This window comes from Solanum dulcamara, chromosome 4, assembly GCF_947179165.1.
Source record: "Solanum dulcamara chromosome 4, daSolDulc1.2, whole genome shotgun sequence".
NCBI classification, from domain to species: domain Eukaryota; kingdom Viridiplantae; phylum Streptophyta; class Magnoliopsida; order Solanales; family Solanaceae; genus Solanum; species Solanum dulcamara.
The window spans coordinates 21,105,866-21,129,977 of NC_077240.1; the positions used below are offsets into that span (position 1 = coordinate 21,105,866).

General features: G+C 33.1%; 1 protein-coding gene across 6 annotated transcripts; it reads right to left on the bottom strand.

Annotated features, from left to right (window-relative positions):
• Positions 1-4,357: 4,357 nt before the first annotated feature.
• Positions 4,358-12,524, bottom strand: LOC129886890 (uncharacterized). 6 transcript variants are annotated; one of them, XM_055961776.1, is made up of 14 exons: positions 12,084-12,233; positions 11,901-11,959; positions 10,888-11,087; positions 10,023-10,092; positions 9,255-9,451; positions 7,990-8,065; positions 7,803-7,886; positions 7,646-7,725; positions 6,729-6,855; positions 6,533-6,592; positions 6,369-6,419; positions 6,106-6,264; positions 5,250-5,382; positions 4,358-4,880 (listed from the first exon to the last, which is right to left on the bottom strand). In XM_055961776.1, the coding sequence occupies exons 2-14, from the start codon at positions 11,901-11,903 to the stop codon at positions 4,708-4,710; spliced, it is 1,413 nt and encodes a 470-aa protein (XP_055817751.1). In that variant the 5' UTR covers positions 11,904-11,959; positions 12,084-12,233; the 3' UTR covers positions 4,358-4,707. The 6 variants fall into 6 exon arrangements, with proteins under 6 accessions (XP_055817751.1, XP_055817755.1, XP_055817753.1 ...); XM_055961780.1 differs by having other exon boundaries at positions 10,888-11,094; positions 12,084-12,232; XM_055961778.1 differs by lacking the exons at positions 11,901-11,959; positions 12,084-12,233 and adding an exon at positions 12,243-12,524.
• Positions 12,525-24,112: the final 11,588 nt, after the last annotated feature.

Consider the following 24,112-nt stretch of genomic DNA (forward strand, 5'->3'; position numbering starts at 1 on the left):
ACGAGGATGGTCAAGTATTGGTACAGGAATCCTGCATTAGACAGAGATGGCAGTCATACTTTCACGAACTCTTGAACGAAGGAGGGGACAGAGACTTTGTGTTGGGAGACTTGGAGCACTTGGATAGGCGTCGCGACTTTGGGTATTGTAGGAGAATAAAGGTTGAGGAGGTTAAGGGAGCTGTTCGTATGATGAGCAGGGGAAAAGCGACCGGACCTGACGAGATCCCTGGGGAATTTTGGAAGAATGCAGGTAGGGTAGGATTGGAGTGGCTGACTGCGCTGTTTAATGTCATTTTTAGGACATCGAAGATGCCGGAAGAATGGAGGTGGAGTACAATCATTTCCGTGTACAAGAACAAGGGAGACATTCAAAGTTGCACCAACTATAGAGTTATCAAACTGCTAAGTCACACTATGAAAGTGTGGGAAAGGGTGATGGAAATGAGGGTGAGGAGTAGTGTGTCTATTTCAGAGAACCAGTTTGGATTCATGCCGGGGCGCTCGACTACAAAAGCCATTCATATTGTAAGGAGATTGGTGGAACAGTATAGGGTGCGAAAAAGGGACTTACACATGATATTCATTGACCTAGAAAAGGCCTATGACAAAATTCCAAAAGAGGTCCTATGGAGATGCTTGGAGGCGAAATGTATACCTGGGCGTACATTAGAGCGATTAAAGACATATATGATGGAGCTAAGACCAGGGTAAGAACGGTAGAAGGGGACTCGGAGCACTTTCATGTTACGATGGGGTTGCACCAGGGATCGACTCTTAGCCCGTTTCTATTTGCCCTGGTGATGGATCAATTGACAAGACTAATACAAGGTGAGGTGCCTTGGTGTATGTTGTTCGCGGATGACATAGTCCTGATTGACGAGACTCACAACGGAGTTAACGACAAGCTGGAGGGCTGGAGACAGACGTTGGAGTCTAAAGGATTTAAATTGAGTAAGACCAAGACAGAATACTTGGAGTGCAGTTTCAGTGGCCTGCCACGTGAGGCTGACGGGGAAGTGAGGCTTGGGACCCAGGCCATTCAAAAGAAAAGAAGCTTCAAGTACCTTGGGTCTATTATACAGGAAGATGGGGATATTGATGACGATGTTTCACACCGTATCGGTGCAGGGTGGATGAAATGGAGGCTCGCCTCCAGAGTGCTGTGTGACAAGAAAGTGCCACTAAAACTCAAAGGTAAGTTCTACAAAGTGGTGGTTAGACCTACTCTATTGTACGGGGTGGAGTGTTGGCCAATCAAGAAATTTCATGTTCAGAAGATGAAAGTCGCGGAAATGCGAATGCTGCGGTGGATGTGTGGGCACACTAGGATGGATAGAATTAGGAATGAAGATATCCGAGACAAGGTGGGAGTGACATCGGTGGAGGACAAGATGCGGGAAGCGAGACTGAGATAGTTTGGGCATGTGAAGAAGAGAGACACAGATGCTCCAGTGCGGAGGTGCGAGAGGTTGGCTATGGACGGTTTCAGGAGGGGCAAAGGGAGGCCGAAGAAGTATTGGAAAGAGGTGATTAGACATGATATGGCACAGTTGCAGCTCACCGAGGACATGATCTTAGATAGGAGGCTGTGGAGGACTCAGACTAAGATAGTGGGCTAGGTGGCCTATCTTTTCTCCATAGTAGTCGTAGTTGCACTCATTTGTTTATTAACATTTGATTTTTGCATGGGATTACTGCTTATATTAGTTGACCCAGTGTACTTTGGGTATCCTATTTTATCTATAGTAGTTAATGCTCCTTTATCCCCGATCTTTCCTACCCTGACTTTATCGCTCTCATTATTCATATTTTTATATTATTTTCTATATGCTTGGCTCTACTGACCTATGGCTTGTTTTCCTTGTTTCTCCTCCCTTGTTCTTCTCTCTTAAGCCGAGGGTCTTTCGAAAACAGCCGCCCTACCTTTTAAGATGGGGGTTAGGTCTGCGTACACTCTACCCTTCCCAGACCCCATATGGTGGGACTATACTGGGTTTGTTGTTGTTGTTGTTGTTGTAATGACTAGAAATACTTACTACACCAAACTTTAATTAAAGATTTTTATTTGTTTTAATTAAATCTTTAAAAATATCACAAAATAGAGAAATTAGGTATATTTATTAGACTTTAGTTATACATGTGTGGTATAAAAATTCTTGTCAAATGTATTTTTATTCTAAAAATAAACAAGTTTTGGTTTCATTATTAAAAAAAATTACTTTCTTTAGCTTCATATTACAGGAAACAACTCATTCTACTAGTAAGAATATTTATTTATTTTCCATAAACACTTTAAGTCTCCTAAATAAGCACTTTGTCTATTATAAGCATAACATTAAAGTGATTATTAGTTGACTAAAAAAAAGTAATGTTGTTGAATGTAATTTTAAGCAACCTTCTCGATAAATTTGGATCATTTTACTTATATTGTTACGGATTTTCACGTGTATTTTAACATATATTAATAAAAAGTGATTACATAGATTTAATATAAAAATACTATATAATATTTCTGGGCGTAATACATAAGTGGCATGACTTCAGCTTGTACATGACTTCAATTAACTTGTACTATGTTGTAAAGTAGGATATTTACTTATTATTTTTCTAATCAAGCACATCTACTTAATAAAAGTTATACATAATAAACACTTTTGATTGTTGATCTCAATTCATTTAATATGATTAAAGTGAATGCAAATCATGCAAGAAACGAAAAACAACTAAAATTATTTCTCAAATGTAAACTAAATATGATGTATTTAATACAGTTAAAATGTGTATTAATTAGATTATCATCTTACATTTGTAGGTTATCTAGTGAATCCATCTGTAACGTAACCTACATTGAAGATGGCAAGATCAACATTATGATACCGGCTACTAAATATAGAGTCATCTTCTTTGTCTTCTTCAAATATTATTGACTTTATTTAGATATAATCATAATTAAATCACTATTTTCTTCATGTATCAATCTTTATAGAATAGCTAAAATAACAATTTTTTAAATATATAACAGAATAATAAGTAATGAATATGACTGTATATACAAACTCTTTATATTTTGCATTTTGCTAACAAAGCTTTTTTGGCTCAACAAACATAAAAATAAGAAAAATATTATTATGGTTAGAAGTGTTTTCTCTTTAACCATAATTGATATTACCATCATCATTACTTTGTCACAACAATTCTTGAGATTTTTTGCTTAGATACTAAAAAAATTGGTGAATCCATGTATCTCGTCATTTCACTCACATTTTTCTAGTTATGAATAATATTTTTGAGAGTGTAGATTATTATTTATTATTGTTATTTTATCTTTTATAATTGTGATGTTCGAGACAATTTATTGCACCTCAATTAATTTCACATGATATTTGCTATCTTCTATCAACAACAAACATCAATTAATTTTGTCCACCAAAATTAAAATATATTTTAGTTATTGTTAATATTATGATAAATACTTTTATATTTGTTTGCTTTCTATATATGATTTCACATGAAGGGAACCAACCCCATGTATTAGCTTCGATCAACTCTCTAATTTTTTAAAGTATCCACCAATTCTTATTTTGCATCCATCTGTAATGTGGTAGAACCCCTTTGCTCATATTTCATCACATAAGTCTTGGTGTAACGTGTGTCTAAGTGAACACATCTCAACGATTATGTATTATGAGAATTCATTATAAATCGACATATTTTACGCAAGCTGTTAATTTACCATAATCATATTCTTTGTCTAGATTTGAAATCCATAATATGAGTAAAAATCATACCGATGGAGTTTCACAATTATTATTATTTTTTTTTTAAAAAAAGACAAAAAATTGAATAGCAAACTCCACAAAACACTCCATTCAATATTTCTATTTTTTTTATTACACTCATCCATCAACGATCCTTATCATATAGTTCAATATTTCTATTTTTTTTATTACACTTATCCATCAACGATCCTTATCATATAATTTTACTTGCTTTTGGGATCTATCCAAAAAGGCACATTTTTTTTATATAATTTTGTGAGTCACCTAATTGATTGAAATTTCCTTTTATCTTACAACAAAATAAATATCGAAGTGTAATATGTGAATTCACTTTTTTATAAGAGAAAACAAAGTATTAGGATGCATAATAAAAATTTTCTAATATACACACCACTTCTTCCAATTGTAGTGTTCCTCAAAAGAGCACATATGACCAAAAGTCTAGTGCCATTTGTAAGCAAACAACAGGGTTCAGTCACTTTCTTTCCATGCAAAGTCAATCTGCTAGATATTATTACAAGTAGTTTCTGGTTACACGTCACTTCAATAGTTTTTCACATGAGTGAACACATAATACAAAGCCAGAATAAAAAAACTAATTCCATCATGTTTCAAGAGTTATACAGCAAGAACATCTTTCTAGCTCTGTACATTTTTGACAATTTAATTTCATGACTATAATTCTGCATATAATTGTACTAATACAGATCCAAATATGTACAAATAATTTGTAAAGGGATCCTAAATTGGTTGAAATTGCTCGGAAAGAAGCTAAGCGGATTACCAATGGAATTAATGTTCTGTATAATCTTTGAGCTAACTGGTGTCTGCTGAAAAAATTTCATCTGTATAAACATATCTATCAGCAAGGCTTGAATCCCTTTCTTTTAACATGACTGATTATAACATCATCAGCTTTTCGGTGTCTAACCAAGTAGAGGTTCCTCCAGAGGCACCAATATGGGTGTCTGGAGGTCCATACTGCAGGTGACTATCACCCCAAGGAGTGCACAAACCGCTGGAACGAGACCTAGTGCATACCGATTGAGGGAAAAGCAATGGCAACTCGGACTGCAGTTGTGCAGTTCCGGAGTGGATCCTGCATAAAAAGGTCACAATTGCCAAAGTAAACAAAGAGTTGTCCGATGAAAGGAAACTACAAATAATCTAATTAAGAAAAGGGAAATGAATTCCATACATTACCATAGATTTTAACAGAAACTTTCTGGTAACAGGTCTATAGTAAAGTAAAAAAGATCTCTGCTAGAAGTTTATAAGGGATGACGAAAATAAGAGGGTGAGGCAAAAAGTTCTTGGCAGATAAAAAGGCATTGATGAAATTTAGGTGGAGCTAATTCACTAGTTTTCCCAGACACGCTCAACAATGGATGTTGAAAAATTAGAATGAATTCGCATTGAAGCTGCGCATTGACCTAGATAACAGAGAGATATGTAACTGCATGCTTACTCTGATATGACTCGAGAATAAACAAAGCTACCCCACATATCATTTTATCCAGAAAGCTCAATGATCCGTACACAAAAGCACAGCCATTTAGATCTCGGCCAACCAAGACACTTTGCATGCCCACTCCAGTTACCTGTTAAATCACATCGGAAAGAGGTGCACATGAAGATTGTAATTGAAGACTTAATGGATCACAATGCATGTTTTACATGAAATGAGTATCATAAATCACACTCCTTCAAAATTTCCTCCGGTCCATGACACAATCAAGAGCCTGGTTTCCTCATGGAATAATAGAAACTATATACATGTATGTAAGCATGTAGCTGAACCAAATTTCCACAGTTCAGAATATTATTGCCCACTCTCCGGTTAAACAAATTCATTGTTAGTTAGGAACATCATAGAACTCAAATAAGTGCCAAAATTAAGCAAAAACCACAATAATAGAGTTCCCTGTTAAAAGAATATCATTAAGAAATAAATGGAAAATTGCCTGTCTGAGATAATTATATCCACATATAAAAGGTGACAATTAGGTTAACCACAGAGAGAGTCAATCAATGCTTGAAGGAGTATTTGGTCCACGTAAATTTATCATAAATGAATTTTGCACCTAATGAGAGCCTGAGCTCTTTCAAAATGGTTTTGTATCATGCTTTGATAGAAAGTATTGACCATCTAGTAGTTGATAAAGGCATTGCATGGAGCATCTCTCTAGTGGTTGACCACCCACCCACCATCTGTGTTCTTTACAAGCTTAATGCAAAAAATAGATACACTGTAAAAGGATAAATTGCTAAAATAAAGTTTCAAGACTTGATATCAAACTAAGCTCATAGAACATTAACCCTACCATTATCAAGGCATTTGCTATGCCAATGAATATCGACAAGATATACATAAATGCGTTCATGTTTCTTGGAAGCAGGAGTATTCCTATGCCACAAATTACCCAAAGGAGACCTCCTGCAGTATAAAAGCCCTTCAATCGCTGGCTTGTCCACTTAATCTCCTGCATATAATACAACTATCAGGGATACAGAACAGGCAAACAAAAATAGAGGCTCTGGAAACTTCAGAGATAGAACTAATGAAAAAGTTCTGTTCTATATGGACCTGTAGCAGGACGGATACAACGAAGCTGCAGACAAAGATGATTGCAGGGACCTATCCACGTCAATTAAGCACAAGAACAAGAGTTAGTATTCTATTTCTTGCCTTGCCCTTCTCTTCAAATAAAAGGTCTTTCTTTTTAATGGAAACAATGCTCAGAAAGATACCAAAGCTTTTGAAGATAGACTCATCTGCAGGTCATTGATCACATAGAAAGCAAGAAATGCCTGCAATGCAAACAATTACATGAACTCTACCGGTTATAAACCAAGTGAATGCTCAAGAAAAATGATCTAAATGAAATCCATGCCATCATTGTAATGTCTATTGAAAAGAGATAAATTCAAAAGAAATAATACTCACCTGGGAGACATTAGTCACAAGTCTGGTAAGCAAGTAAACAAGAGCAACCTGGTGATATAAAGTCTTCTTAAACCAATACATCCAAGAAATTCTAACATAACCTTTGCCATGAGCTTCTAGTTTCAACCTGCCCAAGAAAGGGCGAAATTAGAGTTAAGATCTAAGCAGATAATTATCAAGAACTACCCCCTTAAACTGACAGCTCATGGAACTTGAAAGCAATCTCCCATTTCGAAGTTATCATAGTTCTTATTTTTTTTCTATGTAACCCAACTTATTCTTCAGGATGGATTTTTCTTTTCTGGTTTTACACAAATGAAGCTATATTGTAATGGAGAATGAAAAGCTGAACAACTTTGAGGAATGCCTAAGCTGGTTAGTGGTTAGCTCCATCAAAACTCTCAAACAAAGGGGTCATTTGGTAGAATGCATTAGAAAAAATAATGCATGTATTAGCTTTGTGTATTACTAGTATCTTGTTTGGTACACTTTTTCAACCTATTTGGTATTAAGGTATGTACAACTAATACATGGAAATCCATGGGATCAGTAAAGCAAAGGGTTTTAATGCATGCATTAGAATGATTAAAGACACAATTGCCCCTCAAAACCTTTTCCAAATTCTTTCCACCATATTTGTGGAGGGGATTATTTTTTAAGAAACTATGCAATGCATGTTATTTTTAATACATCAAACCAAACACCACATAAGAAATAATCTCAGCATAACTAATACAAGCATTACCAATACACCATATTCAACACTATTCTTATACACCCTACCAAACGACCCCAAAGTGATTTTATCTCCAATTCATCCAAGCAATCAAATAATAGCAACCAATTGCATTTTCATAAAAGTTCAGTCTGAGCAAATAATGCAGCCAATGCGAATCTCAAACATAGAGAGTGCATACCTTGGCTCTCTGGTTCCGATAGCAAAAACAATGACGAAGCAGCTTCCAATGAAAATTGATATATATGCAATCCAACGATACTGATCATTCAAAAAGTAATGAGAACACAGCCAATAGAAAGTATTAGAATAAATAGAGTGACTGAAAAGTCACACACCTGATTCTCAACAGCAGCAGGTGTCCCTGCTCCAACAACATTGAACACGACAAAAGCAACTGCGTATAAGCTAAGGTTTGCAACCTTCAAATTCATCACGTTCAAACAAATGGAGAACAAACCAAAAGTCAATGACTGCTCACATGTATAAGGAAATTTGCATGAAGTCATGGAGGAGATTACCAACCATTGTAAAAGCATTGCGGCAACTAGCTAAAACTACTCTGCTCGTCGGGTTCAGTGTAATGCAGTTCACCATTGACCTACAGCGAGCATGTATCTTGTTAAAAAACTCCAAAGAACTGTCAGCTAATGTTGGGATTGTGCTTGGAAAAATTTCATAGGGGGTTCATGTGCTAGAAGATTTAAAGTTGTCCTTCTCAAGTTATTACAATTTAGTTATTTACCCGCGCTCTATAAATTTGAGAAAAATTTAGCATGTTAGTCGAGCAATTACGTCTAAAGGTGGTACTGCATGATAATTATCTGGATCCTACATAGCTTCAATGAGCAAAAGTGATGACCACTCTAGCTGGTGTGCAGGAGAGTGATAATTTCTGAATTAAAGATGGTGGCCTCGGGGTTAGGGACACAAGGGTCCTCAATATAGTTCAGTTGGAAGAATGTGTGTGGTCTTGCAGACATTTGAGTGGAAGAAGGGAGTGGCAGCGGAGTATCAAAGGAAATAGATATGGAATACAAGTTTGGTATTAAAGAATGAACAGATGTTGTCTTTATGGCACTGCTATTTGAATTTTGAGAGGAAACTATAAATAGACTGCCAAATATTTTCCCAAAATATTGAGTTCACAAAATAGGGAGGGGAAAAAGCTTTAATCAGGGAATAAGCACTGGTATCGTGAGAGGAATCTAGAGCAAGCTATATTCACCAGCTCTATACACTTAGTATCCACAGCAATCAGGAAGCTATTGTAATGAAATCAGGGAATAGAGTATCACAGTCCAAGTCCATGGTACACATTGTGTGCTTTGGCCCAAGTGACCTAACAATCCCTTGGATAACTCACATTGAGTCCAAGAGTACACGTACCATGTGAACATATCCTCTGTATTGTAAAGTACTTTACTCCTGTCATTCTCAAAGAAAGATTACTATCCAGTCATATAGTTTACTGCAGCAACAGGAGAGGAGTGTTTTCTTTTTGATGAACATGGAAAAAGATAACTTTTTGGGGGTGGAAAGTTACATGGATTGCCATTCTTATTGCTTATAACTTAAGGAGGAGAAGGAGGACATCAACTAGCTGGTGTTTTTTATATAAAGGATTGATGGAGGATTAAGATCATTTACTTCCTCCAAATAGTGGACTAATATGTAAATCCTGCCATCAGAAGGTTTTCAGGAGTAAATATGCAAATGACAAGTCATTAGAATGCCTGATACAGTCTTGTAATATTTAGCACAAGAAGATAGATAAGAGCAGACATTACATGTGCGATACTTGAGTAGCAGCCCATCCCACATTGAAGATTGCAGCGAACACGCCGTAACCAATAGTTTGCAGGATGGCCGAATCGGAACCAATAAGTTTGCAAGGCAAGCAACCGCCAAACACCGAAGAAAATGAGACAGCAACCAAGAGAGATCCTGCAAGATGCCATACTTTAAAACGCCCGAATCTGTCTATCTATCATGTAAAACAACAAATATTAGTTAGAAGATCAATAATAATGTCAAAAAATAAATGTATGCGCTACTATCTTGGGATAGAGGCGTAGTTGTTATCACTCTTGAAAGACTATGTGCTGCTCTCATGTCAAAAGTTACTTATTGCATTTAACAAACCAATATATTATTAAGAAAATAACTGCATAAACAATACATTTGGAATACTCATACAAGAAAAACCATACATTTTATAACGGAAAGCATATGTTTAGATGAGAAATGGTGAAAATGGTAGAGCATGTTGTCATCTAGCAATGATTTCATGATTTCTCTTAGGAAGTGACATTAAAATATCTTAACATGTTTTTCTTAATTCCTCTCATCCATTTTCCGGGGAAATACAATAGATGCTTTAAACTCAGTACGTAATCAAAGTTAAAAAAAAATTGTGATATTTGACTTTAAGTTTGTAGAGATAAGTTTATACTCAAAGACTTTGAGCAATACATGTGTCATAGCAAGTGTAAAGTTTGAAAAAGGAAGTGATATAAGGACCAAATTTAGGTAGTAGTTATGTTCTTGAGAGATACCAGTTCCCCAGCAAATACAGTGGTCAATCCATCTGCAACTTGACCTGAGAGCATTACAACTGCAGCATCACTGAGAAACAGACATCGTATACATGAATACACAATTAGCTGCTTCACAAACTACGGTATTCTCTATAGTATATACCCTTTTCTTTTGAGTTTATTTGGAAGAGGGGAGGGGGAGGGGAGTGTGGCGAGAGTGGGGGGGAGGTAATGAAACGTGAGAGAGCTTGAGTGTAGAAGTCACATGCTTGACAAATTGGGGAGAGTGCAGTAGTGGCCAACATGAATGGGGTGAATCAAGGATGAAATTCCACTATTAGAATTGAGAGTGCGGCAGCGAGCCCTTTAAGTCTAGATTGCATTACCAACCAGTAGGATGGAAAAAATTCAATTGTCATTATAAAATCCACACAGCGCTAGTTAGATGCGACATGCTAACAACAGCATGACAGGGCAGTGCTCAGTTCAATTTTCATATGCCCATCCAGAGTGTTGCATCCCCAGTCTAGACAACAGATATACCTTATGGTTGTATCCAAAAAATGAAACCAGTCTTTCTACTTGACTAACTAGAAGCTAAGATCCTAGTACACTCCACTGAACTCATAACATTCACACAACACACTCTAAAGTACATATAATTGTGATAAGCATTAACTCGAAAAGAGCGAAAAAGGTGGCCATATGTTAGATTGCTATCAGCAGACAAGCTACATTACAATACGGTAAAAGAGGTACATGTTAATTTTAAGATGCAGAAGCCAGGAAGGGATTTCTATTCCTTTTTACCTTAATGCTAAATAGATAATTGAAAGACCCATGCTCATCAGAGTACCTGACAGCAAGAAAATGAGTAACGAACCTTGGGGATAATCCAATGTCTGTTAGAAAGACTAAGAGATAAGTGAACCAGCAGGCTGAAGTTATGTCGTTGAGCATGTGCCCAACACCGTAATAAAACACTGAACACCTTCCAAGGTGTTTTCTCAATGATTCATCATCCTCAATAAGATTAACCATGGTGCTATAGAAGTTTTGGCGGTGCTTTGATGATTGGGAAAGCTGCAATCTAACAGATGAGGCTTCAGATGCAAAATTACAGTTACTTAACCACACACAATACTCAGTGAGAAAATTGAACCACACAACAAAACCAACAAAAGAATTAATGAGTGGATACACAGTAGATTCAACATTCTCACCCCGTGTGCTAACAAAAGATTTACATCTTGCAATCTTACAGAAATAGTGCGGCTAAACACATCTTGTTCAAGGTTAGATGATGGTTGCACAATACACAGTATATACACCAAATATAGCATAACCAATAAACTAAAATCACACAACAAGTGAAGAGTTCAAATAACTGAACCACCATAGATGCATGATGGAGACACAAGTACGTTGGATCCAAGTCTCAGCAAGAGAAGAGTATCAGATAGTGAATTCATACTTACAGTAATGTTTTGAGGAAATACTTAACTCTAAACTTGATAAACAATGACAAGTATTTAAATAGACTCTGATTTAATTACAAGATATCCCAACTGTTTATTAAGTGATGTTGACGTTTTGAAAACTGCATCATACATTTTATCATAGCTTTTCTCCTTTCCTTCCATCATGATAAGCGCAATTATGACTAAATAAATACTATGCTTAGCATTGCTTATAAGTATGAATGACTAGCTGTACTCCCTTAAGGAACACTCTTGAAGTCAATTAACCAGCTGCTTACAATATCCTCTAATACTAGTCATGATTTGATGCATAAAAAATGAACTAGATTACCCCAAAGCATAATCTTTATCGATAACACTTGGGATCAAGAAATCACCCCTACTAGTAAACCCATCTCACTAAGAAAAAAATTACCATACTCTGCAACCAAAACCCAGAAAGTTAAACTCTTTACATGTTCATCATAATCACCCCTAAAAACAAAAGGAAACAATACACAATCAACTTCCCATATAATCATATATAGTATATATAATTAAAAAACAAAAAAAGGAATAAATTTTCACGAAATTGAAGAAGAAAAATGTAAAATTATACCCTGGGTTTTTGGGCTGAAGCTATGTAGAAGAAGAAAAGAGAAACTAATGTTGGATCCACAAGAATCAAGAGCAAAAAGAAATATACTTTCTTGCAATACAAACCAATCCAAAAAAGTAGAAACAGTTACTGGTTTATGTAAGCGTGATCTAGACGCACCAAAAGAGAATGGGAAAACCCCTATTGTTTGTTTTCTTCTTCCTTCACTGCCACCGCTTATTGAAAAAGCCACCTTCCTTTCACGTATGCTTCTTCACAAAAACTGAAAGCAATAAAAAAAAAGATAATCTTTTTTTTTTCTCATTTTCCACCACTGACTGACATTCTCAGAATTTTGTTTGTCCTTTTAGGAAGATATTAAGCAATTGGGACTTTTTGTGCATTTTTCTTGAGTCGTGGCTCTGCTTGTCGATTGATATGGGAAGCGGCGAGCTAGAATTTTAATTAAAATAATTTTAAAAAATAGGCATAGAATTTATTGAAGATGATTCAATATTTATAATATATATATATATATAATTATTTTAATTATATATAAATAATATAATTTAGAGGTTCGAATCAACTCGTGGACGTGGGGCTTCCTTTAACTGCCGAATCTTGAAATTAGCTAAAATAGAAAACATGTATTAGAATCTCTAAACTTAAAAATTAGAAAATTTTAATAAGGATTTTTGTCTTCAGTCAATTACAAAACTTCACCGAAAGTCTACAAAACTATAATTCCACTCCACCCCCCCGGCCCCACTTCAATTTCTTTTGGATTAGTGTGAGCCATTCTTAAGCCAGGATCATGTTAATAATTCTTTTATATTATTTTAATTTTATTGGATGTCTCCAAATAGACTTACAAAATTACAATGATCCCACCATTAAGGTTGATGGATTTTACAATTTTTTTACATATAATATAAAAGACGTTTGCTTCCCCATGTCTACAAGTGGAAGGCTCAAGTTGGAGTGCTTGAAGGATTAGTCTAATTCTTATTAAAAATTTTCTAATAATAATGCGTATAAAGTTTATAAAATATGTTTTTCATCAAAATAAGTCGTGATATAAGTATTCATTCACTCACATTTTAAAATATAATTGACTTGACTATAAACAAAATTAATTCTATTCATTCTTTATTAAATCTATATAAAATAGTACTTAGTTAAAAGTTAAAACTATCCATAAATTTCATTTATCTATTTCAATAGGCTCGAAATTCCTAAAGGCACATCTTAGGTTAATCCTATAATATGACTCCAAATGGATCTACCAACTATCCAAAGTAATATCAACCAACTCTTTCAAAAGTAATATGCATACAATTTTAAACTAAACAAATTTGGCAGGGTAACTCTTATCGCAAGACAAAATAACCTCATACATAATAGAGTAATCCCCAAACAATCACTCATGTTTGTAAAATTGTTTAGAAATATCACTTTTATTTCTTTAAAGATTACAATATCACCCAACTATTTATATTTTTTCCAAAATACTTTAAATAATCAAGATATTTTTCTCTCTTCTAATAAGATGATATGTCAAATTATTCCTTTTTAAAACTATTTTAAATCATCTATATTTTATAACTAAAAAAACTTTATTACTTTTCCATATTGTTAAAAAAAAGAATTTTATTGTTATTAAAATGTCATATCATATTTTTTAACTCCGTTTACTTTTATTTATTAATTATATTAAAAATAACATTCATTTTTGTCATTCTCTTGATATGATAAAATAGATAAATACAAATACAATTTTATTTTTAATATAATAAATAAATAAAAGTAAATTTATTAAAAGTAAATAGAGTTAAAAAATATGATATGACATTTTAATAAAAATAAAATTTCTTTTTTTAACAATATGAATCTTAATAAAATTTTATTTGTTTATAAACTATGGATAGTTTAAAAGAGTTAAAAAAACAAATTGTTAAAAGAAGGAATAATGTGACATGTCATTTCATTAGGAGAGAGAAAGATGTCTTTATTGTTTTAAATATATTTTGGGGAAAATATGAATTGTTGAATGATATTATAATTTTAAAAGAAACAAAACTGATATTTCTAAACAATTTCTCAAGTATGAGTGACTGTTTGAAAAAATTACTCTACATAATAAAAAAATCAAAAAAAATATATAATTAAAAAATTAAAATTTCAACTTCAAACCATTTCGATTTTTGTGATTTGAAATAACATTCAAACGGGTCTAAATCAATTGTTTGTGAATGGGATTTCAATATATCCCTAAATATGAAAGATTCTTCCATCGTTCATGCTTGGCAACCTATTAACGTCCACAACTATAAAGTTGGGCCAACAAACTTATGGTTATGGTCCCACAAAGAATCCTAATCTAAATCTAGTCATCACTAATCAAAGTTTCTTTTTTTTATTATTTTTAGAATGCTTACGTCTTTATGTTTTTGTCTCCTTGTTGAAAAAAAATAATAAAACTTTTTGCCTCTCTGAAATTATTAAATTATTTTTTATAATATAAATATTATTTAATTATCACAAATATTACTAAACTAATTTTTATGGCGCAACCACAATAATAATATATTTAGTAAAATTATACTAAGTTGGGTCTGTCATTAAGTTAAGTCTGAAGAAAAACATATCTTACCACTACCTCGTAAAAATTGAGAGATTATTTTCCAAACACCATAGGCAATCTTTCTTATGACCCATTCACCAAAAATTACGGATCTGGGATCCAAACAAATAACTTGAAGAATTTGATTAGACTAGAACCAAGATTCCAACGTAATCAAGGATCCTAAACACATACTATTATGTGAAAATGACAATTGATAACATTATAGATAATGGTTCATCTATTAATAGTGACTTAAAGTCACAATCAAGTAATCTTTCAATAAGAAAAAACAAAGAAGAATTAACTTAATTAATGTCCACTCAATTGTTTAAATTAGAAATAATTACATATATAATATGTGTATAATTAATGTATAATCTATCTATATTTATTGACTAGAAAAAATAAATAGTGAATTCAAATTCTGGCAACTATGTACCTATATAAAAATTCCTTAAAAATAATTCTTATTGCTGTCTAGCTAACCACTTATGTCCTTTTTAAGTTGGAATGCTTAGGTTGACATTTTTATTACCTTATGATAATTTAGAGAAATAAATTTATGATTTTGGAACCCATTGAAATGATACAATATCTTCACTAATAACCTAAATTTATTACATATTTTGGCGATATAAATATCTATTAATTAAAAAAATAAAACTTGATGAAACAAAGTATTGAAAGCAACTTCGTGGATTACTCTACAACTCCACATTAATGTGTAGCCACCACCAGTCATCAATGACGTGGATATGTTCAATTGAATAAACAAAAAACGATATCATCACATGTTATGATGGAATGATACATAAATATTCATCGATTCTTAATTAAAGATCTCGAATTCGATCCTTGAATATTCAGTCATCTTTTGTATAAGAACACTTCACCCTCAAGACTTTTTAGCATGAATCCATGTGCCGACATAAAATAAGAAACCAAAAAAAAAAAAAAGAGAAACAACAAGTTGGTTGAAAGTTGGAACTTGGAAGGCGAAGGTCTCGACCACAAATTCACTACTAGCAGCTGAGACGTAATCCAAGCCAGGACTATTGGGACTTCACATCTTTTTGACAAAGTTGAATATATGACTTCTATTAAATGAGTCATCTTTTTGTAACTTTGCCAACTTTTAAAACTGGACCATTAGCCTTATTGCCACCATATTTTGTGAGTGACATGACCGACATTACTTATGTGAGTCTAGTTTATTATTTGACAAGTGGATTCGTGAGTTTCACAAGCCTATTTTTAAATTAAAAATGGAAAAGACAATATTAAGATCATATTTAATTTAACAAACATGAAAATTATATATTCTATAGTAATTGATAGTCTAACTAATCTAATCGTGTGACTACTCAAGCTATTGAAAAATTGAATCCTTCAGTTTGTCCAAATCTACAAACAAGTTATAAGAATGATGATATTATAACTACCTTCCATACCCATCTTTGGATCGAATTCTCAATTTCACACGGATGGTGTTCAATCAGAGACAATTTTAGAATTTAAATTTTATAAATTCAATCTTTACGTTTTTTGGCATTGAACTCATTACATTTTAAAAAGGTTATAGATTCATATCAATGATTTGTTACCAACACTCTATATCCGCCTCTACGTTAATGCATAAAAGATCAGTTAACAAACTAATTTCTTATAATTGAAGATTTAAAGAAGCAAGCATGACCATTGAACTAGCTAAACACCTAATGCTAGAAGCTGGGAACAAAGAGGAAAAGATGTTTACAATAGGAGGAAGCTTTTGACAGAGACTTTCTGTACTTAATTGAAAATTTGAGAACGGTCTTTTAGAGAAGTCATCCATGCTTAATTAGTAGTATAGAGATTGATGATCACAAATTATAAAGTAACAAAAACTGAAAAATATCTATTAACTTATCAAACTATTCATATAATAAACACGAGAAATTTAGTTCATAAGAGCAATTTATTCAATTAGTGAATCAATTATAGTCATTCTCAATATCAATAGTTTCAATTAAAAAATTACAAATAGATTTCTAAAGTCAATTCGCTTAACCACAATCAACATTTCTTCCTGTGATACTTAAATTTTGGTTCTCAATGCAACCTTCAAATTGGGTAGCTGAAGACTGAGTCAATAATTGTGTGAAGGTAGTATGTTGATGTTCATATAACTGCATAATTGAAGTTAAAATAGCAAAATAAAATCAAGATAAATAGACAAATAAAAATACAAACACTAATAACAAATTAAAAATTACAATTTGATAGTTTAGAAACAAACCTCAAAACTTAATCCCAAGGATTGTTGCTCAGGTTGTTTTGTTCCTCTAGCTTTAATTCCCTTTTCTTCCTTTGATCAGTTATAGATTTCAATCGTCCATATCCATTTCTTTTACCTGTTTTCTTAATTGGATTCAAAACTTGATCATGAATTTCTGATCATTTGCAGCTAAAGTCATAACAGCAAATGATTCTTTCATCAACCCATTTAAGCGAACAACCATTGATGAAGCAGGTGTTTTCTTTTTATGTCACAACCCCAAATAGGCCATTAGTGGCACCCACACTTAACCTCCTAGGTGGGAGAACCAACGATACAAACCCCAACTAATAACAATAACGTGAAAACTCAAATAAATACGTTCCCCAAAATCTGAAAGTCATCACATGAAGGACATCTAAATTCTAAAACTAAGTCTCGAAATATCAAGCATCAAAATGAACAAATAACAAAATGTGTCCGAAAACTAAAGACACTATGCCATAACCGAGAGAATCCACCACGAGCTAGAAGGATAGCTCACCCTGAATTTCGATGATCTTGAGACTGACTAGAGCTGAGGTCGAGTCGAAGTCTGTGGAAGACTCGCTGCACTCCACAAAATAAAACAAGAAAAGATACAAGTAGGGGTCAGTACAGGACAACACGTACTGAGTAGGTATCATCGGTCGACTCAAAATAGAAATCAATATACATAAAATAATAGTGGGAAATCAACAACAACACTTAGCAGGTGGCAACCAACGAACAATTACATAACCGGTCAACAATATCAAGATCACACATGAGGACTCAAGCCTCCACACCACACTCTTTGAAATATGAGTTTTTGGAGATTGGGTAGCATTAAGTAATTTTAATTTATTTTCCTTTAATATTACCGTGCCGGAACGTGACACCCGATCCAAATATACTGTGTCGGAACGTGACACCCGATCCAAATATACCGTGTCGGAACGTGACACCCGATCCAAATATGTCGTGTCGGAACGTGACACCCGATCCAAATATATTTAATTTATCATTCCTTATGATTACATTCCACTTCATTAACAATATTTCATCAAGCCTTCTTTATTCAAGGCACCATTTTTGATAGGGCAAGTTCAAGATTATGGATTTCATGGCCTCGGGATTTCAGACCAATCACAACAACATATCAACCATCCAAACCACAACAATTAAATGCGTAGTAAATTTCACATATTACTCAATGAATATCAATCACTATTAAGAGTCTATCTATGATATAGAATAAAACCATAACCTACCTCAACCGAAGAACTGAAGTCAAGCAAGTTAATTCACCAATGATTTTCCCTTCTTCAAAGCCTCACGTTTCCAATCTATCAAATATACAATATTCGTAAGCAAACTAATCCGTAGATGCTAATATTATATATATGTTTAACCTAGACCCAACAACTCACCCAGCTCTATAATCAACTTCCTAAAACTCAAGTCTAGGGTTAAGTCTTAATTCCTCCAAATAATATAACTTTGATGGATTTCATATAAACACTATACCTAATATTTAATTAATATCTCAATATGTCAAAACTTGAATTAAAATGTGATAATTATATAAAAAAAATATGAATTTAAATAAAGCTAATTGAAACCAACCTACAGTTAAGAACAACTGCAAAACAAAATTGTGAGATAACAACTTTCCCTATCAATTATGGGACTACGTTGGCAGGAACCAAATTGAACTTTTCAAAACCATCCAACATGTGACATTACTATCCACTGGTGACTAATATATATATATTATATATATATATATATATATATATATATATATATATATATATATATAATTTAATATACTAACAATAGTTATGCAGAATCAGCAAAGCATTTAGCAGTTACCTGTTTTTTTGTTCGTCGCCTTAGTTCGTCTGCTAGGGTTTGATTCCTTTTTCTTTTCTTAATTAATTGTGTACAAAAAGTCCTAAATCCTACTAACTTATCTTAATAAATAAAATGGTATAAGGTATTAAATAAATGAACACTTTAACCCACAAATTTAAATCAATTATCTAAAGTCACCCCTCAATTAAATAACCTTAGTTATCAATTAGTCCAAAGTACCCATTAAAAATTTACGATGTGAGTCTTTTATGAAATAAAAAGCCTTAGTATTCAAAACGACCTAATGGTTCGTTACATTTTATTGTTCAACTCCTCAAATTCATTTCCTTGTTTTGCATTCTTTGTCCATCTTTTCACAATGTATTGTGCACGAATATAAGAAAAATTCTTTCAATATATGATAACACAACCAACCTAAAGATTCAAACATAAGACAACTGCACCTTATGGAATTATCCATAGAATTGAATTGAACAGTTTTAAAGTGACTTTCTCCATTAAGGATTGTATATGTGTGATAAGTATCACCCATTTCAATATTGACCACCTTTTTCGATATTCCCTGCAAAAGTTCATGTTGAAATCTTGTAAAGATGTTTCTTGTGTATATAGTGGCAGCATGTTTTAATATCCCACAATGTTCTATCGCAAGTTTAGGTGTTCCTCGACATTTAAAATCCTCCATCGCTTCAATGTCACGCATATCAGTAGCCCAAATTCAGTCAATGCCATGGTCTTGCAAGCTATTTCTGTAAAGACCCTATTAGTGCTCTAACTCCTCTGAGTAGATTTTATATCTGCAGAGAAAATTGATCGACTAAATGCAAGACATGTTATTTCTCCTATATTATTAAGGTTAGTAAACCAGAAATTATAAAGATGAAAATAAAAAAAATAGTATCTGAGTCCATAGAATTTACTATGTGTCCTTAAGGAATTTAATCTCCTCACTGTACCCGAGGTTATGGATTATTTCCTCCCAAGATAAAACAGATAAATTATTAAAGAAGCAGCGGTATCTCAAACTTCAATAATTTCAGCCAACTCAAAAGCCAGCAACAAAATCATACAAAGACTCAACTTTGTTTGTAAGAAAATATATGCAGAAGAGGGAGAAATTCAATGTTTAAAAATGAGAGGAAAATCCTCTATTTATAGACAACAAAGAGTAGTGTGAACATATGCTTATTGTGGCTTATCGAAAAAGTCACAACCATTCACAAAAGTCACAATCTTTCAGAAAAGTCGCAACTCTTCAAAAAAAAAGTCACAACTTTGCGGAAAAATCACATCCTTTTATTGCATCTGGATAAGTAGGTTTCCCTTTGAACTTTCCGTAGTGAACATATATCGGATATACCAGGTCAATCGGTAGATTTGATATCTCTGAACCGTCGAACTTTGGTGTATACCTAGACAACATAAGTCACACAATCAACCCTTTAACTGTTTTTGGTTCTCATTGTTTTGTTCGTTTCAGCCATGAACACTTCTTGGTTCATAAGTGCGTAGAGAATTGACCTTACCGGATTCTCCTTGAAGCGGCTTACACTTCACACTTACATAGGTGATATCTAAATGTGTTATCCCATAGAAACACCATTTGATATGCCTTGTATCAAACTTAGATATCATTAAAAGGTCCTATGCCTTATCCTTGTTACTGAACATTGGTGCATCATGAGAATGGATCATAAAAATTATTTTGACAATGTTGAACCGTTATCAATGACTTTGTTTGATCTTCTTGAGCCTAGATCTTGGAATCTCCAGTCTTCTAGGTAGAGTTACCGCCATGATGATTTATCTTCGGCTATAGTACCATTTCCTTTGATGATTGCTCAACTCCCTCTCTAGTTAGGCCTTTGTAAGTGGATCCGACACATTATTCTTTGGCTTTACATAGTCAATTGTGTTAATTCCACTAGAGAGTAGTTGTCTAACGGTATTATGTCTTCGTCGTATGTGAAGAGACTTACCGTTATACGTAACGCTCCCAGCTCTTTCTATTGCAGCTTGACTATCACAATGTATGCATATAGGAGCCATTAGTTTGGGCCAAAATGGAATAGCTTCTAAGAAATTTCGGAGCCATTTTGCTTCTTCACCGACCTTGTCTAAGGCTATAAACTCAGAATCCATTGTAGAGCGAGCTATATATGTTTGTTTGGAAGATTTTCAAGATATCTCTCCTCCACCAATGGTGAAAACATATTCACTTGTGGACTTAGTTTCAGTTGACCCAGTAATTCAATTTACATCACTATATCCTTCAATAATTGTTGGATACTTATTGTAATGCAAAGCAAAGTTTTGAGTGTGTTCTAAATACCCCAAAACTCATTTCATTGCCATCCAATAATTTTGGTTGGGATTACTTGTGTATCGACTCAATTTACTTATAGCACAAGCTATGTCTGGTCGTGTACAGTTCATGATGTACATCAAACTTCCTAACAATCTTGCATAATCCAATTGAGCTTGACTTTCACCTTTATTCTTAGCAAGATCAAGGTTCACATCAATAGATGTTTTTGCATTTTTGAAGTTTAAGTCCTTGTATTTTTCAAGTACCTTTGGATATAATGAGTTTGAGACAACGCTAGACCTTGCGGAGTTTTGTGAATTTTAATTTCCAATATCAAATCAGCAACTCCTAGATCTTTCAAATCAAATTTACTAGAAAATATTCGCTTAGTAGCATTTATGTTTGCAATGTCGTTACTCATTATTAGCATATCATCTACATATAAATAAACAATGACAACTTTATTTGGAGTGTCTTTAATGTAAACACATTTATCACACTCATTAATTTTAAATTAATTTGTCAACATGATTTGGTCAAACTTCGCGTGCCATTATTTGGGTACTTGTTTTATCCCATTCAGATCTAGGAGAAACAAATTATTGTTGTTGAGGATTTAATTGGGTAAGACCAATACTAAAAGAGGACCAAAATTCATATGTATTAGAAATTAGAGATGAAGAACACAAAATTTAGGAAGAAAATCAATCAAAAACACAGAGATAGATAAATTATATTACCTTTTTTAGAAATTGAAATTTAAGAAGAAGACCAGATTTCAAATTCATGAAAGAAATTTCAAATTCATGAAAGAAACATTTTTCGCCAACAACGATTCCATCATTTTTGTATCGTTCATATCTCACTTCAGATTTTCATATCTCAGCAAAATCGAGATATTTATGTATCTTCTCAAATTTCTCAAAAAAATTTGAACCAAAATTGAAAGATTTTCGATGCTCTGCTTTTTACAATTTTGAATTTTGAATTCGGTCATACTGTTACGACAAATGAGGGACTGAATTGATGTGAGTAATTAACTGCTTCTAATACGTGATTGCTTGAAATAAGGAATCTTAAATTGTTTTACATTTTCTGTAATTAATGCTTCGTATCAGCTACTTATGTATCATGAAGACCCCTTATGTATTCGAAAGTGAGGAAAAAAGAGGAATTTCGGATAATATTAAAAATAATAGAAATAAGTTATAATTGGACTGATTCACAATGAGATTTAGGTAAAATATACTAAAAATTATAATGAAGACAAAAATCTTGCAGCAACTAACACCGCCAACTTTGCTGATTTGGAGATCTTTTAAAATTTTAATTTTCCTTTTAGCTAAGCATCCTAATAAGGAAATGTGTAAATATTAATATTGTCTTTTCTATTTTTTATTTAAAAATAGGCTTGTGGGACCCACGAGTTCACTTGTCAAATAATAAACTAGACTCACGTAAATAATCTAAATCGTAGTCAGTGTCCATTATTTGACAAGTGAATTCGATGTGAAGGAAGGATTGCAACGAGTCCACTTGTCAAATAATAAACTAGACTCACATAAATAATGTTGGTTATGTGATTCACAAAATAAAATTTCTCCCAACAAATATCTCATGGAATTGGAATGACAATCAAGTTGCATCAATCAACAAATTAGGTTTATAATGGTCATGTTTAACCTTCTCATCAAATTGACTTTATACCATACTCTCGGAGTTTCATTTTATTTGGTCATGATATTAAAAATATATATTTTATTTTGGTTGTTAATTTCAATGAATCAAGAAAGTTTTTTTTTCTTATACTGCTATTAGTATTAAATAACTATATCACTAATAAAGTTAATTTAATAAAATACACTTGGTAACAAAAACTTTTTTAAGGAGCGTGACAAGTCAAGACTAAGTAATATGAAATGAAGGGAGTATGTGATTCCTTGAACTTTTGATTTTACTCGTAATGATAAGATTTAATTGTAGCATAAATATTATGACTTGTTTAAGACCCGTAAATTCTATAAATTTTTATGACCACGGAAATGTTGTAGCATATTAATTGAAATTACAATTTTTTTAAAAAATTCCTTTTGAATTCCATGTTCAATTAACCTATTAGATACCAACATAGCTGATGAATTTTGATGCAGTGGTGAAACTGCTTTATCTTTAACCAGAGGTCTCGGGTTCGAGTCGTAGATATGAAAAATCTTGTTGGGAGCGTCACCCCCTAATGGACCTTGCGAACTAGATTTAATCGAGGCGGTGAAAAACCAAAAAAAAAACAAAAACTACTAGATATAGATTGAAAGGTATGGAGTGGTTGAAGTGTATCTATTAAGCTTTTAAGACTCTTGCTTAACAGCAAGTTTACAGAAACACGCAATTGACCAAATAAGAACTCAAGTCGATCTCTAGGTGCCATATGGTCTTGGCAAAAATAATAACTTGGACATGAATATTTCTAACTAAAATAGAGAATATTCGAAACTTTGACAAGTAAAACGTTTAAACCGGAGAATATTAAACTTTGACAAGTAGAAAGTTAATTCAAGTGCAATGTATTGGAATTTAAAAGGTTTGGAGAATTTGAAATTTTAGAAACGATTCAAACAAGAATAATTTATGAACTCTCAACTTTAGAAACAATTTATGGAGTTTTAACTTAAAAAGGTTCAATCTCCAAGGATTCTGATGCAATGTAGAATAGGTATCATTGAACTACTGAATACATATGAGTAGTTATGTGAAAAAAGAAATCTCTTGTTTGAACTCAAGAAAATGAAGTTAAAACTTTATGATTGGTCAAAAATCGAACATCAAAATTGATGCACATTCATCGATTATGGCCTAAGAAAATTGAGTTAAAAATTCAGCGGACTCATCTATGTCAGAGAATTATTGGTAGATCCAAGGAAATCGACGGATTAAACTCGAGTCACGTTCGATAATTATATAAA

Bases quoted from the DNA above. Each gene is read 5' to 3' on its own strand.
- LOC129886890 (XM_055961776.1), bottom strand. The intron at 6,593-6,728 runs GTGAGTATTATT...TTTGCATTGCAG, and splicing joins TTGTGACTAATGTCTCCCAG to GCATTTCTTGCTTTCTATGT. The intron at 6,265-6,368 runs GTCCATATAGAA...TATTATATGCAG, and splicing joins TTGTATCCGTCCTGCTACAG to GAGATTAAGTGGACAAGCCA.